This window comes from Cetorhinus maximus, chromosome 17 (assembly GCF_964194155.1).
Source record: "Cetorhinus maximus chromosome 17, sCetMax3.hap1.1, whole genome shotgun sequence".
Taxonomy (NCBI): Eukaryota; Metazoa; Chordata; class Chondrichthyes; order Lamniformes; family Cetorhinidae; genus Cetorhinus; species Cetorhinus maximus.
Genome location: NC_135895.1, coordinates 94,345,981 through 94,361,429, shown reverse-complemented (window position 1 = coordinate 94,361,429; position 15,449 = coordinate 94,345,981). Strand labels below are relative to the sequence as shown.

Below are 15,449 nucleotides of genomic sequence, written 5' to 3'. Positions count from 1 at the left end.
CCCTCATCGACATTTCTGTTACCTCTTCAAAAAACTCCAGCAAGTTAGTAAAACACAATTTCCCTTTTAGAAATCCATGCTGGCTCTTCCTTATCAACCCATATTTTTCCATGTGGCACTAATTCTATCCCGAATAATTGTTTCCAGCCAGCGTGAAATTGCGGTCGGGGGCTGATCACATGCGGCGGACCGTTTCCTGGCCTCCCGGGCCTGCCCGCTGCACCTGCCTGATGACCCAAAAATCCTGGTCATTGAGTTATAAAGACATTACGGCACAGAAAAGACCAGAAGGATGCAAAGTGGCTGCAGAGACGATAGGTAGGTTGAGGGAGTTGGGGAGAACATTGCAGATGAAATACAATGTGGAATTATCCACTTTGGTAGGAAAAATAAAAAAAGCAGAATTTGTTTTGAATGGTGAAAGGCTGGGAAATGTTTGCATTTACAGGAACCTGGTAGTCCTCGTACATGAATCACAGAAAGTTGACATGCAGGTACAGCAACCAATTGGGAAGGCAAAAAAAGGTATGTTAACTTTTGTTATGAAAGAATAAGACTAAAGAAGTCTTACTACAATTGCACAAGGCATTGGCAAAGGTCACACCTGGAGTACTGTGTCCAGTTTTAGTCCCCTTAACTAAGGAAGGACACATTTTCCCTCGACAGAGTGCAATAAAGATTCACTAAACTAGTTCCTGAGCTGAGGAGAGATTGAGCGATTGTTCCCTGGGAATTTAGAAGAGTAAGAGATGATCTAATTGAAACACATAAAATGCTTAAGGGACTTGACAGGGTGGGTGTGGAGAAAATGTTTTCCCCGGGTTGGGAATCTAGAAAATGGGGTTCAATCTCAGAATAAGAGATAAACCATTTCGAACTCAGATGAAGAGAAATTTCTTCACTCAAAAAGTGTGAATCTTTGGAATTCTCCACTCCAATAAGCTGCAGATGCTCAGTTGTTGAGAGCACTCAAGGCAGCGTTCAATAGATTTGGGGTACTAAGGGCTGTGGAGATAATTTGGGAAGGTGAAACTGAGGTAGAAGATCAGTCAAAATCTTACTAAATGCCAGAGAATGCTTGAAGGGTCAAATAACCTAGTCTTATGATCTTATGTTAACTGTTACATGGCTAACTTTTCCAGCCCTGATTAAAGGTCACCAACATAAAATGTTAACTGTTTCTCTTGCTACAGATGCTGGCAGATCTGCTGAGTATTTCTAGCATTTTGATGTTTATATTTCAGATTTCCAGCATTGTAGTGTTTACCTTTGCAAAGACATCTCTGTCAGGAGATCCATAGAAGTCACTTGTATTCAGACAAACATATTTATAATGGACAATGGATGAAAAGCTCTAATGTACAGTGTATCATGTCCTGACAAAAATAACCATTTTGTATGATTACATCACCTTTCTGTCGGCCAAAATTACTTGTTGTTCATTATATTCAGCAAAGCGGACCTATTTGATTGATTAAAATATATAAAGCCTCCTCTTAATTTAAAGTGAAACAAGGAAATACTTTGTTCCAAGGCAAATTATACATATCTTGAGCAAGATTGCCCCAGGAGGATGACAATGATGGGATGATACAGTTTTGTGACTTGCACAGTGATATTGGCTTTTATTTCACCGCATGTTACAAAGGGAACAGCAGACCAATCGATCTGTCCACTCTCATCTTCTGCGAGCCTGAGGTCTTTTAGCAGTGAGCCTGTTGGCCACGGCTGGATCCCTTCTCACTATTGACTACCTGTCACCCATGATATCCCAGCCCAATGAACAAAGGGAAAATAGAAGCACACATAAGAAGAAAAAAGGAACGCCAGCCAGATAAATAGAAAAACAGAGTAAGGGCCAATAGAATAATAAAGGAAATAAACCAAGATCAGAAGTCAAACAGTAAGAGAGAGGTTGTATATGGGAACAGGAGTTGGCCTTTCAGTCCCTCAAGCCTGTTAATATTCCATAAGATCTTGGTTGATCTGTACGTCAATCTATTTATCTTTCTCTGCTCTCTACCTCTTAATAACATTACCTAACAAAAATCTATTGATCTCATTCTTGAAAATGTCAATTGATCCAGTATCTAGAGCCTTTTGGGGGAGATGGTTTATTGTTAATACATACTCTCTCCCACTTCTCAGTTTATCCCTGATGCTCCATGTATTTGAGTTCATCACTGACTCCTCTCTGGCTAGTAGTTAATCACTGGTTTGGCTTCACTGATAATCCTTCTCATATAGTTAATAATTGATGTAATGTATGACTTTAAATTACTTATTGGATGGTTGCTAATGTTGAATTTGCAATTAGGAGCAGGTAGCTGTCCCAAGGAGCAGTCATCTTCAGGAACAGATGCAATTACAGTCACCACCTCCGATCTACATAAATTACCTGGATTCAGAAATGCAATGATGCTTCATCAAATTTTCAAGCATTACTAAACTGGGAAAGGGGAAATGAGAGATCTGGTGGAGCAGCCAAGGAGCTACATAAGGACCATACCAAAATTTGCTCAGCATTTCTATAAGTGGCCTGAAATTCTTATGTTCAGGGGTGAATCCGTATTGGCCAATACCTGATTACACAATAGTGTAACCCGGGCATGTAAACAAGAGCAGCCTCTTGTGATCTTAACCAGATATTACGTCTTTCAAAAGCGCCCTCAAGTGTTTCTGCAATTTAAATAGGCAGACTGAAGATAATGAAATAAGATTTGATCTGAATTGTTGGGTTGTTTTAGTTTACTGAGAGCAAGTGGGTATATCGACACTACATGGACTGCAGTGGTTCAAGAAGGCAGTTCACCACCACCTTCTCAAGGGCAATTAGGAATGGGCAATAAATACCTGGTCAGTGACACCTACATCCCATGAATGAATAAAGCAAGAGTAAATATAGAGAGTAACATCAGTTGTAAAGAAACCTTACTTCCTTTAGTCAATGTTTACTTTTAAATAAAAACAAGGAATTAATAGTGAACTGCACACCTTGTTCTTTTTGTGGGTGGTTTAGTTTGTTTTGCGGGTTTCAGTACACACCCTTTTTCTAGACAACTTCTCATGATATAAGCTGACCAATTGCACCCCAACTTCCAGGTCCAGTCCCACAGTACCTCAGAGTTTTCAGTTTAAAACCTGACTCACTTCCCATCTGTTTCTTTATCCTTTTTCTCCTCATCTCTCCAGCAAGCAGGAGAGCATTTCCTCTGACTTTTGAACTTCTCCCAGGAGTTGGTCAGCAGGCCAATGAAGTTAGCTACTTCTCCTCTGCACCTGAGCAAAAATGTGTTCAGGGTGAAGATTGGGTAACAGCACATCCGCAGCCTGTGATTTGCTGATCGCTAGAATTAATGATTGGAAGATCACAGGCTGAGGGTACAAAATATCTTGATAGTCACTCTTAGCATGTCTCAGGAGCACCAAAGTGGGACATCTCCCCAGTGTTCTCTCTGTAACATCCACTCTCTTGCATTTGATTGTTTTTAGCAATGTGATCACACCAAGTGCTGCAACAAGTGATATACCTTTTACTGTGGTGCTCCATAGCATTGACTGTAGCATTAATTCCTGTTGGCTGGATCTCCTCAGGTCCTGTTTTCTCTGTGTCCTCGGACGTTTCTGCTTTGTTGTCAGTAAGTTGGGTTCCATTTCCTGCATTGACACGTTCCTTTTCCAAATCACTGTCTGAGCTTCCTTCTGATGAGGTGGAATCTTCACTTGACGTGCTCTCATAGCTAAAATATATGTTGAAAGAACCATTGGAAACACCATCACTCAAATATAAAACAAAAATTGTACACATTGAAGATCTCGTGTGACTGTAAAACTTTATTTGATGCTCACCCGCCATTTACACCAATGAAGTGAAGACTTTTTTTGGCTGGGAGACCACTTGATTTGAAATTTCCATCCTTCTTTTTCATAATAGATTTAAGGGTCACAGACTGAAAGGCAACTGTAGGTTAAAAGAAAGAGAGAGAAATATACCTGGCAATAGCTCTTGTTACATTTTACAAATCATCTTATTTAGTCTCAAGGAGGAGAGTTAGACCTGCATTGCTACTACATATTTCCTGTTGGAGGCTAGTTTTGAAAGCCAAAGTTTCAGAAGTTGACGATAATGGCTCCACATGATGTACGTTTTCAGCTTCTGTAAAGTCAATAATTAAAAGCCACTTCAGTGAGTAAACAACTGGATGAAAAGGTTTTCAATTGAGCAGCGCGAGTTCGTATATTTCTGAATTACAGAATTGTAGCTAGCAACTTGGACATTTCTGTACTCTACTCCCTCGTTTCTCCTCCATTCTCCTCTACCCCTCACCCCACTCCTCTGCCACTCCTAGACCCAACTAAACTTGTAATGTGTTAAAGGATATGATTTTATATAGTTCAATCCATAAGTTTAATTATGCTGAAAGAATGATACCAGCTTTAAGAGATTCCATGTTCAATCTCAAGTCTGTGTAGAATTAACTGATCTCCCCTAAGGTGGCAGTTGAGGATTTAAATCTTGGACTTAACACTACTAGGAAGAAACAAAGGAAATCGCCCATGCTACCAAGATATTGTTGCGGGTGAGGATTTTGCTACAAGATCCTCCCAATGATATTTTATGTTGGCCAATTGTCTACATATAATCTGATTACTATCCTCGATTCAATAGCTTCAGGTAATGTTTTCCTAGTTAGCTTCTCAAAACCCAGTGGTGGAATGGAATATTTTCCCATGTCAGAGAGGCCAATGTTAAACCTGCCTGCCTAACAGTAAGCAAACCAGTTAAAACGCTGACTTACTAGCACTAATCCTGCTGGTTGTGATCACAACCTGCTGTTCTGGACAGGTGAGATAGAGATTTTTCCTCAAATAAAGACTCTGATGATCTCATTGGGATCGGACTTCAGTTTCAACCGAGGCCTGTGCAGTGAATCCTGACGACAGGAGGAATTGCCCCAGAAGGAGGACAGAGAAGAGGAAGTTACATTTTTCAGCATCCTTAAAGGCCAGGAAGAACAGCAATGATCCTCTGGCCCCGCCCCCCGAGGAAACTATGAATCGTGCCAATCCAGGGCTTCCCTTCTTAACCGCGTGTCCCTTACAATCCTCCATTCAACCACTGTGCCAGTTGCCCGGGTCTGTTCCTCTGGGTGGCCAGCAGTGGCCCATTTGAAATCCTGCTCATGTCCACTGGGCAGTTAAGGCTTTCCAGTGGGTTCAGGTGAGAGATCCATGGGATCTATATAGATGAGGTTTGGTATGAAAAAATCTCCTAGGTCCCATGGCAGAAGGTCAGACAGTTTGTGGTCAACCACCCACATGACTCCAGGCCCCAAGTTAAAACTGGAGCTCCAGAGGCAATGTCAAAAATACTCTGCTCAGGATTAACACAGGCAGTTCCATTGTAAAGCTTCCACCTCAACAAGGTGCCTTAGGAGGCTCAAACTCAGAAGAAAAAGCTCGGCGACTGTACCAACTCTTGCAGATTCTCTGAATAAGATGCTACTTTAAGTGACAATGATGCCCAAGGTTATTAGGAGCACACTTAATCACCTAAATTAATTTCATCTAGGATCCTTACACATGGCAAAAAGATTGCCTTGTTATCTCATCAACATCAGAAATTAAGCCGTTTTCATTGCAAGAATAATTATGAGTGGTTTGACAGAGGTGTTTAAAATATGAGGAGATGGGACAGTGTGCATAGAAGCAGAATGTTTTTACTGACTGAAGGATCTAGAGCAAGAGAACCTAGATACACCATTAAATGCAAGAGATTTATTACAGGGAGCATGAGAAACATATTTACATGTGGAATGCATGGTTGGAATTAGTGATGAAAACCGCTCTGATTGACAGTGGGCATCATGGCAGGCATGGGCAGACACTATGGTGAGAAAGACAAAAATCGGTTTTACTCTGCTGTGAAACCAGTTTGCGATTGTCCACACCACCCATCAATGGCGGGCCGCATTTCCCGCCATTCAATGTTGGGAACTTAATTTTAATCCATTTGCATCCCATCATTGTGCCTGCTCACTGGAATCATCCTCCCATGTCAAATTAACCTCCCACGTTGGCGTGACTTCAGAACAGAGTGATTTACGGCTGCTTTGAAAAGGTGTGCACCTGGCGAGCTGAACTTTGAGGGCATCTCAGAGGTGAGTGCACATAACCTTGCGTAGTGCTCATGAGCATTGCCCGCAGGACATCAGGAAGAGACACTGTGCATTCGGGGGTGGGGGGGGCGGCACAGGCAAGTTGCTTTTTCCCGGCTAGCAGGGCAAGGGCTCCAGTGTGGGTGTGGCTTGGGGTGGGGGGGGGCAAGGCAGCAGAGACTGACAGAAGTACATAAGAGCATGCCGGGGGTGGGGGGAGAGGGTGAGGGAAATTGCCACACACTTGGAAAAGCTTGTCAAAAGTGAGCATTCATCCACAGCTGAGACTGTTCAGCAGCAGCTCCATTGACCTGCTTGGAGTCGGGCCTCTGAAGCATTTCTGCCCACTCAAGCAACGCATTTCTGCCCGCTCAAGCTAGCAAAAGCATGAATATGCCATCAAACTCTCACTAGCGCAATACACACTGGCCATCCAAGAGGTGACCAGCACTCTCTGGCATGCATAAAGGGCCTTGAGACTTAACCAAGGGAGCTTCTTAGGACACAGATGCTAACCCACGCGTCTCTCTCTTTGATCCTGCAGGAGGAGAACATCAGGATCATGGAGCCTGGTGATTTAGTGATATGCCTCATGGCTGACAGTGAGCAGAGAAGAAGGGGAAGAGTGCGACAGAGGTGCCTGGCTCACCAATGGGAGGAGCACCACCCTCAAAATGAAGATGGAGCAGGGCTTCCTGTGCGTGCAGCTGAAGATCCACAGCAAGCCGTCACTCGGAGGTGTCTCGCCAGACTCAGGGTCTATAGGCGGCTCTTCTCATTCCTGCAGATGACTGAGAACCAGTGTTGCCAAAGACTACACATGTCTAGGGAACTGGTCAGTCACATGTGCCACCTGCTGCAGGTTTAGCACCACGTGGACCTGGAGGGCATCCACTGCCAGTGGCCGTGAAAGTGACTGTGGCACTCAATTTTAATGTCTGTTTCCTTCCAGGGCTCCCCAGGTGATCTGTGTGGGATCTCACAAGCCACCACACACAAGTGCACCCAGGAGGTCACAGATACCATCTTTACGAAGGCACAGAACTTGGTGCATTTCGGTCAGGATCAGACTGCAATAGAGCGATGGTATAACGAGGCTCATGCTGAGACCCGGATTTTTGTGGAGCAAAGGATAGGCATTTTGAAAATGAGGTTCTGGTGCCTCAACAGGTCTGGTGGAGCAATACAATATAGTCCAACGAGGGTGTCACGCATCATCGTCGCTTGCTGTGGGCTCCACAACCTGGTGCTGCAATGGGGGGAGGAGCTGGCTGAGGGGGAGATAGAAGAGCTGCATGTCTCCTCCGATGAGGAGGATGTCGATGGGGACAAGGGTGATGAGGTCCTCGAAGACAAGGATGCTGGCACTGGCCAGATGAGGCAGGCACACCCCTGAGGCCCTAATAGCTGCAAGATTCGTGAGAGATGATGATGAGATGCAATGAGAACAGTCCTGACATCCTCATCTTGCATCTGTGAACGTCAGACTCCTGTTTGGCTGATGGCAGCACACATACCCTCAGTGCTCAGGCTCATGTCATGGAGATGCAGTGGAGGCCCTAATAGTCACTAGATTCCAGGAGGATGTTGACGACATGCAGTGAGGGCACTCCATAGATCTTCATTCACATAGCCTCTGTGAATGTCAGACTCCTGTCTGGCTGAGGGCAGCTCGCTTGCACTCTGTGATCAGGGTCATATCGAGGAGATGCAGCTGTGAAACTTTAAATGCACCTGCCCCCTTCAGGAGCACAGCATCACCGGTCACAGATGCTGAAGAGATGGGGGCCAGCCCCACCTCAAAGGTGCTGAGAGCACCCAGAGAGAATGATGGAACTCTGTGATGCCTGCCCACGACATTCTGGCAGCAATGGTCAGCCCCATCGAGGTGCAGGCATCAGAAATGTGTCCAGAGAGTGTGAAGCCAGGCCATCACTTGGTCTGAAGGTTACACACTGCGCAGAGAAGTGGCCTTGGACTGAGACACCTGCTTTTATCTTGTGCAGGAACCAAGGTTTCACATCTGAGTGATTCAAACACTTGCCAAGGAGATATTCTTGGGAGTTTATTTACAATAGTGAACATTATGTACAAGTGATTAACACCTGTGCCCAGCTGTGCAACTACATCTTCTTAACCTTCCTAACCCTGCCACTACGTCTTGGTCCTGACCCGACATCCACAGCGGAGGTGGAGGCAGCCTGCTGACTGCTGCACCCTGTCGGTGATGACTTTGGTGGGTGCCCTCTGGAGGGCCAAGACCTGGAGGGCCCCAACCTGCTTTGAGTATCCTTCTGTGGGTCAGGTGCACCCTCTGCGGCCTGTGGAGCTGCAGGTGTGGGGTCACAGGAAAAGGGGATTTGGATCAGCCGGACATTCCTGGAGTCAATTGAGTGGATGGCCTCAGGGTGTCGAGCTGTCTCCACCTGGTTGCCTGAGGGCCCCTGATTGAGGAGGAGGGAAAGCTGGAGTGAGATCGAGCTGGCCCTCACCCCTTTCGCATTGACACTGTTGAGGGCCAACCATGGTATCAGCGAAGGAGTTCAGCCTGTGCAACAGTGCAGCACTGATGTCCTGGACCAAGGTCTCCATGGCAACTGCCATCCTACCAGCGTTGAGCTCGGTGCGTCAGCATGCCGGTGCTATCACCTCAGCCTGAAGGTGGCAGTCTCCTCCATCGTCCCTTGCAATATGAGCAATGCACCAGACATCCCTTCCTGATGTTCCCACGATTGTTTTTGCAGCTCCAATAACTGATTGAGGACCCGAGACCAGAGGCTCATCATCTGACTCAGACTCAGCAGATTCCTTGCCTCCAGCAGTCCTCCAAGTGTTGGTGACCTCGGATGTCCTTGCCCTCACCTGCTGTGGAACAGAATGTGTGCTGTGCTCAACAGATTGTGATCCTGAGGCTGCTCTACATCTAGGTCCCACCGAGATGTGTGTTGCTGTACTGGTGGAGGGTGTGGGCGAGTCCGTGATGGATCTTCAACGGTGCTGTGCTTGGGATCCTCATCCAAGATGCCCTTGGTGCTGGGGTTGGAGTCAAGGTTGAGGGTGATGTGTGATATGTCTAGAAGAGAAGGTGGAGATTATTAGTGCTTGGGAGCCGGGTTACACACAGAACAGTGGACTCTGAGTCACATTGAGAGAGGGATGATCTGGTGCAGGATCCACATGTGGATGTTTGCCTCTGACCTCACTGTCACCACCGGAATGGTCCACGCCCTCTCTGACCAGCTCCAACGCGCAACTGTCTGACGGAGTGAGAGCCTTGATGTCCGGCACGTCAACCCCGGTCTGGGATCTCTCATTGATTATGCGCGATCTTAACCTGCAAAAAGACGGATGGAGATAGTGTGAGCAAGATGCATGCCAGGCCAAATGAGAAAGATGCCAGGCGAGTGTGAGCTGAGTGGAGCCATGGACAGGATGTGGAGGTGATCTCCAGAGGAGATGACGCCAGATGAAGATGTGAGGGTGTGTGAGAGAGTGAGTGGTGATGTCCCCTGAGCTGCCAGTGAGTGAGATGCCATTGAATGCGTGATGGACTTGAGTGTGTGAGTTTAGAGTGATGAGATGGTTGCCATACCCTGGTGGCACAGATGAGATCATTCATCTTTTTTCTGCACTGGATGGCCAACCTCTTGTGTGCAGCATTGGCACTGACCAGCTCTGCCATCGCCTCCCAAGCCGGAGTGATGAGACTGATGGGCCTCCTGTGGCCAGTGCTGGGGTAGAGGACATCTCGGTGAGCCTCCATGGTGTCCAAAAGGTGTCCCAGTGACGCGTCACTGAATCGGGGGGCTGCAATCTTCTTGGCTTCTGGGGGCCATGTCTTCACCAGAGCAGTCCTGGGCTGCAAGCATTGAGAATTTTGCGGCTTTCTGCAGTTTAATTATGGCGCCTGGAGTGAGGAAGTGGTGAGGTCACGGAGTGGCGGGCAAATTGGACGCTGACCGCCAGTGATCCAGCGTGTTTCCTGTGACTGTGCAATTAATGAGGCGGGGAAGGGGATGATACAGCTCAAAAAATCCGCCATTGCAGCCAGCGGATATAATGCCTTTTTTCACCTCCGCTACCGCACTCAGTGCAAATCTGGGACAAGTCCTCCCAGAGACTCCGTCAATGGTTAATTGGTCAGATTGTTGGATGAAGGAAAGGGAAATAAGGGAATATGGGCTCAGGGCACCACTACCGCTCATGTGGAGGACAATCAACAAGGGTTGTTTGGGTGCAGGGTGGGGGTGGGTGGGGTCGCCTCTATCAGAAGCCCCTTTCTGACTGTGGGCGTCCCCCAAACCCCACCAACCACCCCCCCTACTTAAGGTCCAGTGGCTGCTGGACCTCCTTCCCTTGAACCTGACCTTTCCCCCAACACCCCGGCTGCCCCCTTTGTGCTCCCCCAGGTCTCCCTAACCTTCTCACCCTGGGACCCCCTCTAAACTTACCTCTCCCTCCGGTTCCAGGACTTAGCCTCAGTCATGTTGGTGCGCAGATTAGCTAGCAGCTCTCTAAGGTGGGATTTCCTCCTGAGTGAGGGGCGGAAGTCCCGCCTGCAGCTATATACCGCGCATTCGAGTGTGAAATGGCAGCGGGGCACTCGGACTCAGTGGGGATGTGTTACGTGTTCCTTGCCGCCTCTTCAGCTGGTGGGAAGGAAGCAACAATGTGAGAGCCAGAAACCTATTCAAGATTGGAGTAAGAATTGAACAATGAATAAAGTGAATCTGGACAACCTTCTGTGAGAGTTCAGCCTTTACATAATTGTTGAGCATGTTTGGAGTAAAACGATAGTAAGTCAGCTGAAAAAATGTGGATCTGTGTAACAATTGAGCAATAACATGTTGGGAAGAGAGCACAAAGGAGGAGTGGTTCATTTTTACACAATTGCATCAAGAGGAATCTGTAAGAAAAGAAAATTTGCAGGAATTCCTCCTTCCTTGAAGTGTTTTAGTTTATTGCTGTTCTTACAACCATTTATAGGAGGAATGTCAACATGGAATAGAATATTTTCTACTTTGAGAAACAAACATTAGCTTTGTGCAACCCCATTAGACCCATACACTGCCAAGCAATGGGTGAAGATTTCAATGTAGATTGTGAAGCGATTTCCTTGGATTATTCTATCCAATAAAACCAAAAAAGGGTTCTTTTAAAACACTCATAATTTTTCAATAAATAGCAACCGGACAAAATTCTCCCCCTAAATACACGACATTGCAGAGAAAGCCAGAGGAAATCATCCCCCCCACCCATTGGAGCTGAGCTTTACCTGCATCATTTTTATTGTTATGAAGAAACTGCAGCAATATGATGATGTGCAAATTGAACTGAAAAGTGCTAGAACCAAAGGATAAATCTGTTTGACATAGATGAGAATCAAACCACTATACATCATTTAACAAATTAAAGTGGACAAAACTGAGCTCTTATTATGAGCCTGGGTAGTCCGTTACATTATATGTTTCTTTTTGGCATGTGCAATGTAAATAAAATGATCAGGGCCCCACATCCCATGTAGTAATAGTGGGAAATCTGCAAATAATTGATCTACCTCAATGAGCAAGGGCATCTTCTAGCAGGACTTAGCTAACACAGCCTGCCCTGTATTACAAGTCCAGTAAACTGCCATTGAATGATTCTATAGCTGTTTCTCTTCTGAACTATTCTATTTCTCCTAAGCTCTAAATATATTTCCAACATGTATTTCATTGTCCTTAAACTCTCACAGTGTTATGGTCCAATTTTAACTCTGTCTAAAGTGAAAGGGTTTTACACAATTGCATCAAGAGGAATCTGTAAGAAAAGAAAATTTGCAGGAATTCCTCCTTCCTTGAATCCTTGAAATGTTTTAGTCTATTGCTGTTCTTACATTAAAAATGGGCCCTTGATGTTGCTGCACTCTATCTCAATGCTTCCAGGATCTCAATCTTTCCCAGGAAACCATGGAGCTCCAGGGGCAGAATTCTCTGCCTGTCGGGTGGGCAGATCAGGAGTGGGCCAGGTGGGTGTGGACCCGATTGCCGCCCGTGATTGGGTCCGCGCCTCCATTTTACGCGGGCGAGCCAATTAAGGCCCACCCGGCGTGAAGCGCGGCTCCTGAGGACAGTGGGAGTGGGCAGGTGGCGGTCGGACTGCAATGACCACCAGGTCCAATGGCGACCTGGCCTGTTTTGAAAAGTTGCTGCAGCCTTTCAAAGGTTGCGAATCATGGTCAGTGGAAGGGCTCCCCAGAGCGCTGCTGGTGAGCAGGCCAGGCAGGAGGGGAGGGCAGGGGGGCACTGTGGCCCTCGTTTTTCTGATGATTACCTTGCTGCCCTCCTCGAAGAGGTGGCAGCATGACAGGAGGTCCTCATACCCCAGGACGGGAGGAGGAGGCCCCCCCCACATAACCAAACGTGCCTGGGAGGAGGTGTCGGAGGTGGTGAGCTCCCGCGATGTGGTGCGGCGCACCTGGATCCAGTGTCGCAAGCGCTTCAATGACCTGTTGTGCTCAGGAAGGGTGAGAACAATGTTGGCATTGGTCACTTAACCCATCAGGTAGGCTTTCCCACCTGGTGCCCCCCACCCCAAGTCTGAGTGTAGCGACCGCATTGAATCATTGACAACAAGTGTCCTTCGCTGGGTGGGCCAGCAGATATTGCCCATGCCGAGGTCACCCTGAGAGGGTGGTGAAGAGATGGGTTCTGCCCCCGCAGCATGTGGTACACTGAGACCCACATTACTGTTTTGGGGGCAACCTGGAGGAGCTGCACCCAGGCGCAGTGCTGGAACTCCAGGACATGTCAAAGTCAGGGTGATGAGATGCTGGGAGGGGAGCTTCAAGGTGGCGTGGGCACCGATCGATCTGCTGCCCTCTGCACTCCACGTGCTTGCGCCTCCTTGCTATGGAAGGTTAGACCATGTGGTGCCTAATGTGATGTGGGCAGCATTTGCCCAAGGGTTTGGGGGTTGGGGGTGGGGACAGGGACAGGCCTGGCATCTTTGTGTGAGTGTTCAGCAGCAGCGGGGTGAGGAGACATTGGAGCCCTGCAATGTCCCACTCTGGTTGGGGTGGGCCGTCCGTGAAGAGAGTCCAGGTACAAGTAGCACTAATCAATGCTCTTCTCTCCTTTTCAGGAGAAGAATGCACATAATGCCGCCGAGCGGGTGAGGACTGGCGGAGGGCCGGCCCAGTTAGAAATTCTCAGCCGCTTCAAGCAGGAGGCCCTAGATTTGGAGAGGCACCATGAGCCCAGGTCCACCAGTGTCGGTGAGGCTGGGGTGTCACGGGCAGGTATGTTTGCCCAGCAGTGAGGTCACCACTATTCTCCCAACAGCCATGGCAGTGCTGAATGTTCAGTGATTGAAGTTTGCAACATGGCTTGACCATTGCTTATGGGAGGATGAGCTGCTAATGATCCGGGGGACAGGGATGCAGATTGACATTCTCCACATTAACTAATCCAATGTCCTTGTTCTTCCTTTCAGCATAAGTGGAGCAGGGCCAGGAGGAGGAGCAGCAGAGGCCCCCTCTCATACGTGAGGGCCCTGAAGTCTCACCAGTGTCACACCATCTCTGCCAGGCAGGCAGCAGCGCAGATACTAGCACCTTGTTGGGAATTAGAACATTGGCTAGTGTCCTGGGGCACAGCGGTGAGGGCACTTCACAGTTACTGGAAGAGCTGGCAGAGACAGAGAGTGCCCATGGTGCCAGCAGTCGGAGGACTGCAGGGGACCAGGCACATGCTCAGTTGGTGCCTGATGATGTGCCTCTGGAGTCGTCTGCGATGTAGCAAGGGCAGGAAATGCGGCCGGGTGTGCGGGAACCTCTGGTGGAGATACATGAGGCTATGCTTGGCTTGGTGACCGTGGCGGAGGAGTCTACGTGGACTATCACCAAAGCAATGAGCCACATGACTGAGCGCCATGGTCCTCCATGGAGAGAATGGCGACTCTCGTGGAGAGGCTCCTCCAGGAGACTCATCAGGGCTTCCTGGGAATGCGTTCAGACCAGCAAGCCCTCACATCAGCATTGACCTCAGCTGGTCTTTGCCAGTGTGGGAGATGGTCTGGGAACCAAGTTTCCCAGCTCAATGCCCATCCATCCAAGGTGACCAGGGAGGTCCGAAGTGACCTCAAGTTGGCGCAGCAGCTGCCTGTCATCTCTGCGGGCTCATCTCAGGGTGCTCAGGATGAGGACAGCAGCTCCTCTGTCCCTCTCCCAGTGACTGTTGCATCCAGTGAGGCTGCGATGACTGGGGAGATGCCAGCTGTGTAACTGGCAGCTCCCTCCCAGGCGGAGCCAGCACAGGCTCCACGGGCCAGAGGACAACCGCCAAGGTCATGGAGGCCAACAGGACAGCAGAGTCAGCAGGCAGTCTCAGATGCCAGTCCCAGCGAGGGGTCAGCACCAAGAGGTGGCACCCGAAAACGTAAACATAAGGTACCTTAGGCACACCACAGGTTTATCATTGGTACTTTTGTGTTGGCCCGCAATGAGGTTTTTATGAGTTGGTGTGATTTTTACCACATTTGTCATTTTGTTTCATTAAGTTCCTTTGGTTGCAATATTAAATTCAGACATGTCACCATGGCTGAGGGTGCCTCTTTTCTTCTGCAGATGGATGGTTTCCAAAAATGTTATGAGTGTTTTGTGGGACATTCAGCTTTATTAACAAGGACCTTAGTTAATGTTCCTCACCAGGCAGATTTTTCACTTAGGTCTCGAATATGGAGCATACAGCCCAGGCTTGTCCTGCAGGTCCATATGTGGTGTGCTAGCTGAAGGTTCGTTGGATTAAAGCCTCCCGGGTGTCCCTGCCTCCCTGGAGTATGCCTGGGTCAGTGTCTACCCCCTCAGCATTTCCCTGTGCTTGCTCATCCTCAGACTCACTGCTGGACTCATCGTGTGGAGTCGCAGCCAATGCGTCGATGTCTTCATCGTCCACAGTGTCCCCCCTTTCCAGCACCAGATTGTGGAGAGTGCAGCATGCAATCACTATCACCGAGACACGATCTGGGGGGTACTGGAGTGCGCCCCCTGAGCGGTCCAGGCATTGGAAGCGCATCTTGAGAAGACCGATGGCTCTCCATCACAGCCCTTGTGGAGGTGTGGCTCCTATTGTACCGCTGCTCAGCTTCTGTTCTTGGATGGCGGAGAGGCGTCATGAGCCACCTTCTGAGGGGATAGCCCTTGTTACCCAGCAGCCATCCATCCACCCAAGCTGCAGCACTGAAGAGCCTCGGCACCTGGGAGTGTCTGAGGATGTAGGCGTCGTGGGAGCTGCCTGGGTACCTTACACAGAC

The 15,449-nt window shown here is 48.2% G+C and overlaps 1 protein-coding gene across 4 annotated transcripts in view; it reads right to left on the bottom strand.

Annotated features, from left to right (window-relative positions):
• The window catches only part of LOC144692594 (KN motif and ankyrin repeat domain-containing protein 4-like), a 121,442-nt gene that overhangs the window by 22,105 nt on the left and 83,888 nt on the right, over nucleotides 1-15,449 (bottom strand). For all 4 annotated transcript variants that reach the window (XM_078561607.1, XM_078561606.1, XM_078561610.1 and 1 more), the window contains exons 4-5: nucleotides 3,850-3,961; nucleotides 3,531-3,740 (exon numbers count right to left, since the gene is read on the bottom strand). In XM_078561607.1, the coding sequence (XP_078417733.1) occupies nucleotides 3,531-3,740; nucleotides 3,850-3,961 (322 nt within the window). The remainder of the gene's footprint in view (nucleotides 1-3,530; nucleotides 3,741-3,849; nucleotides 3,962-15,449) is intronic.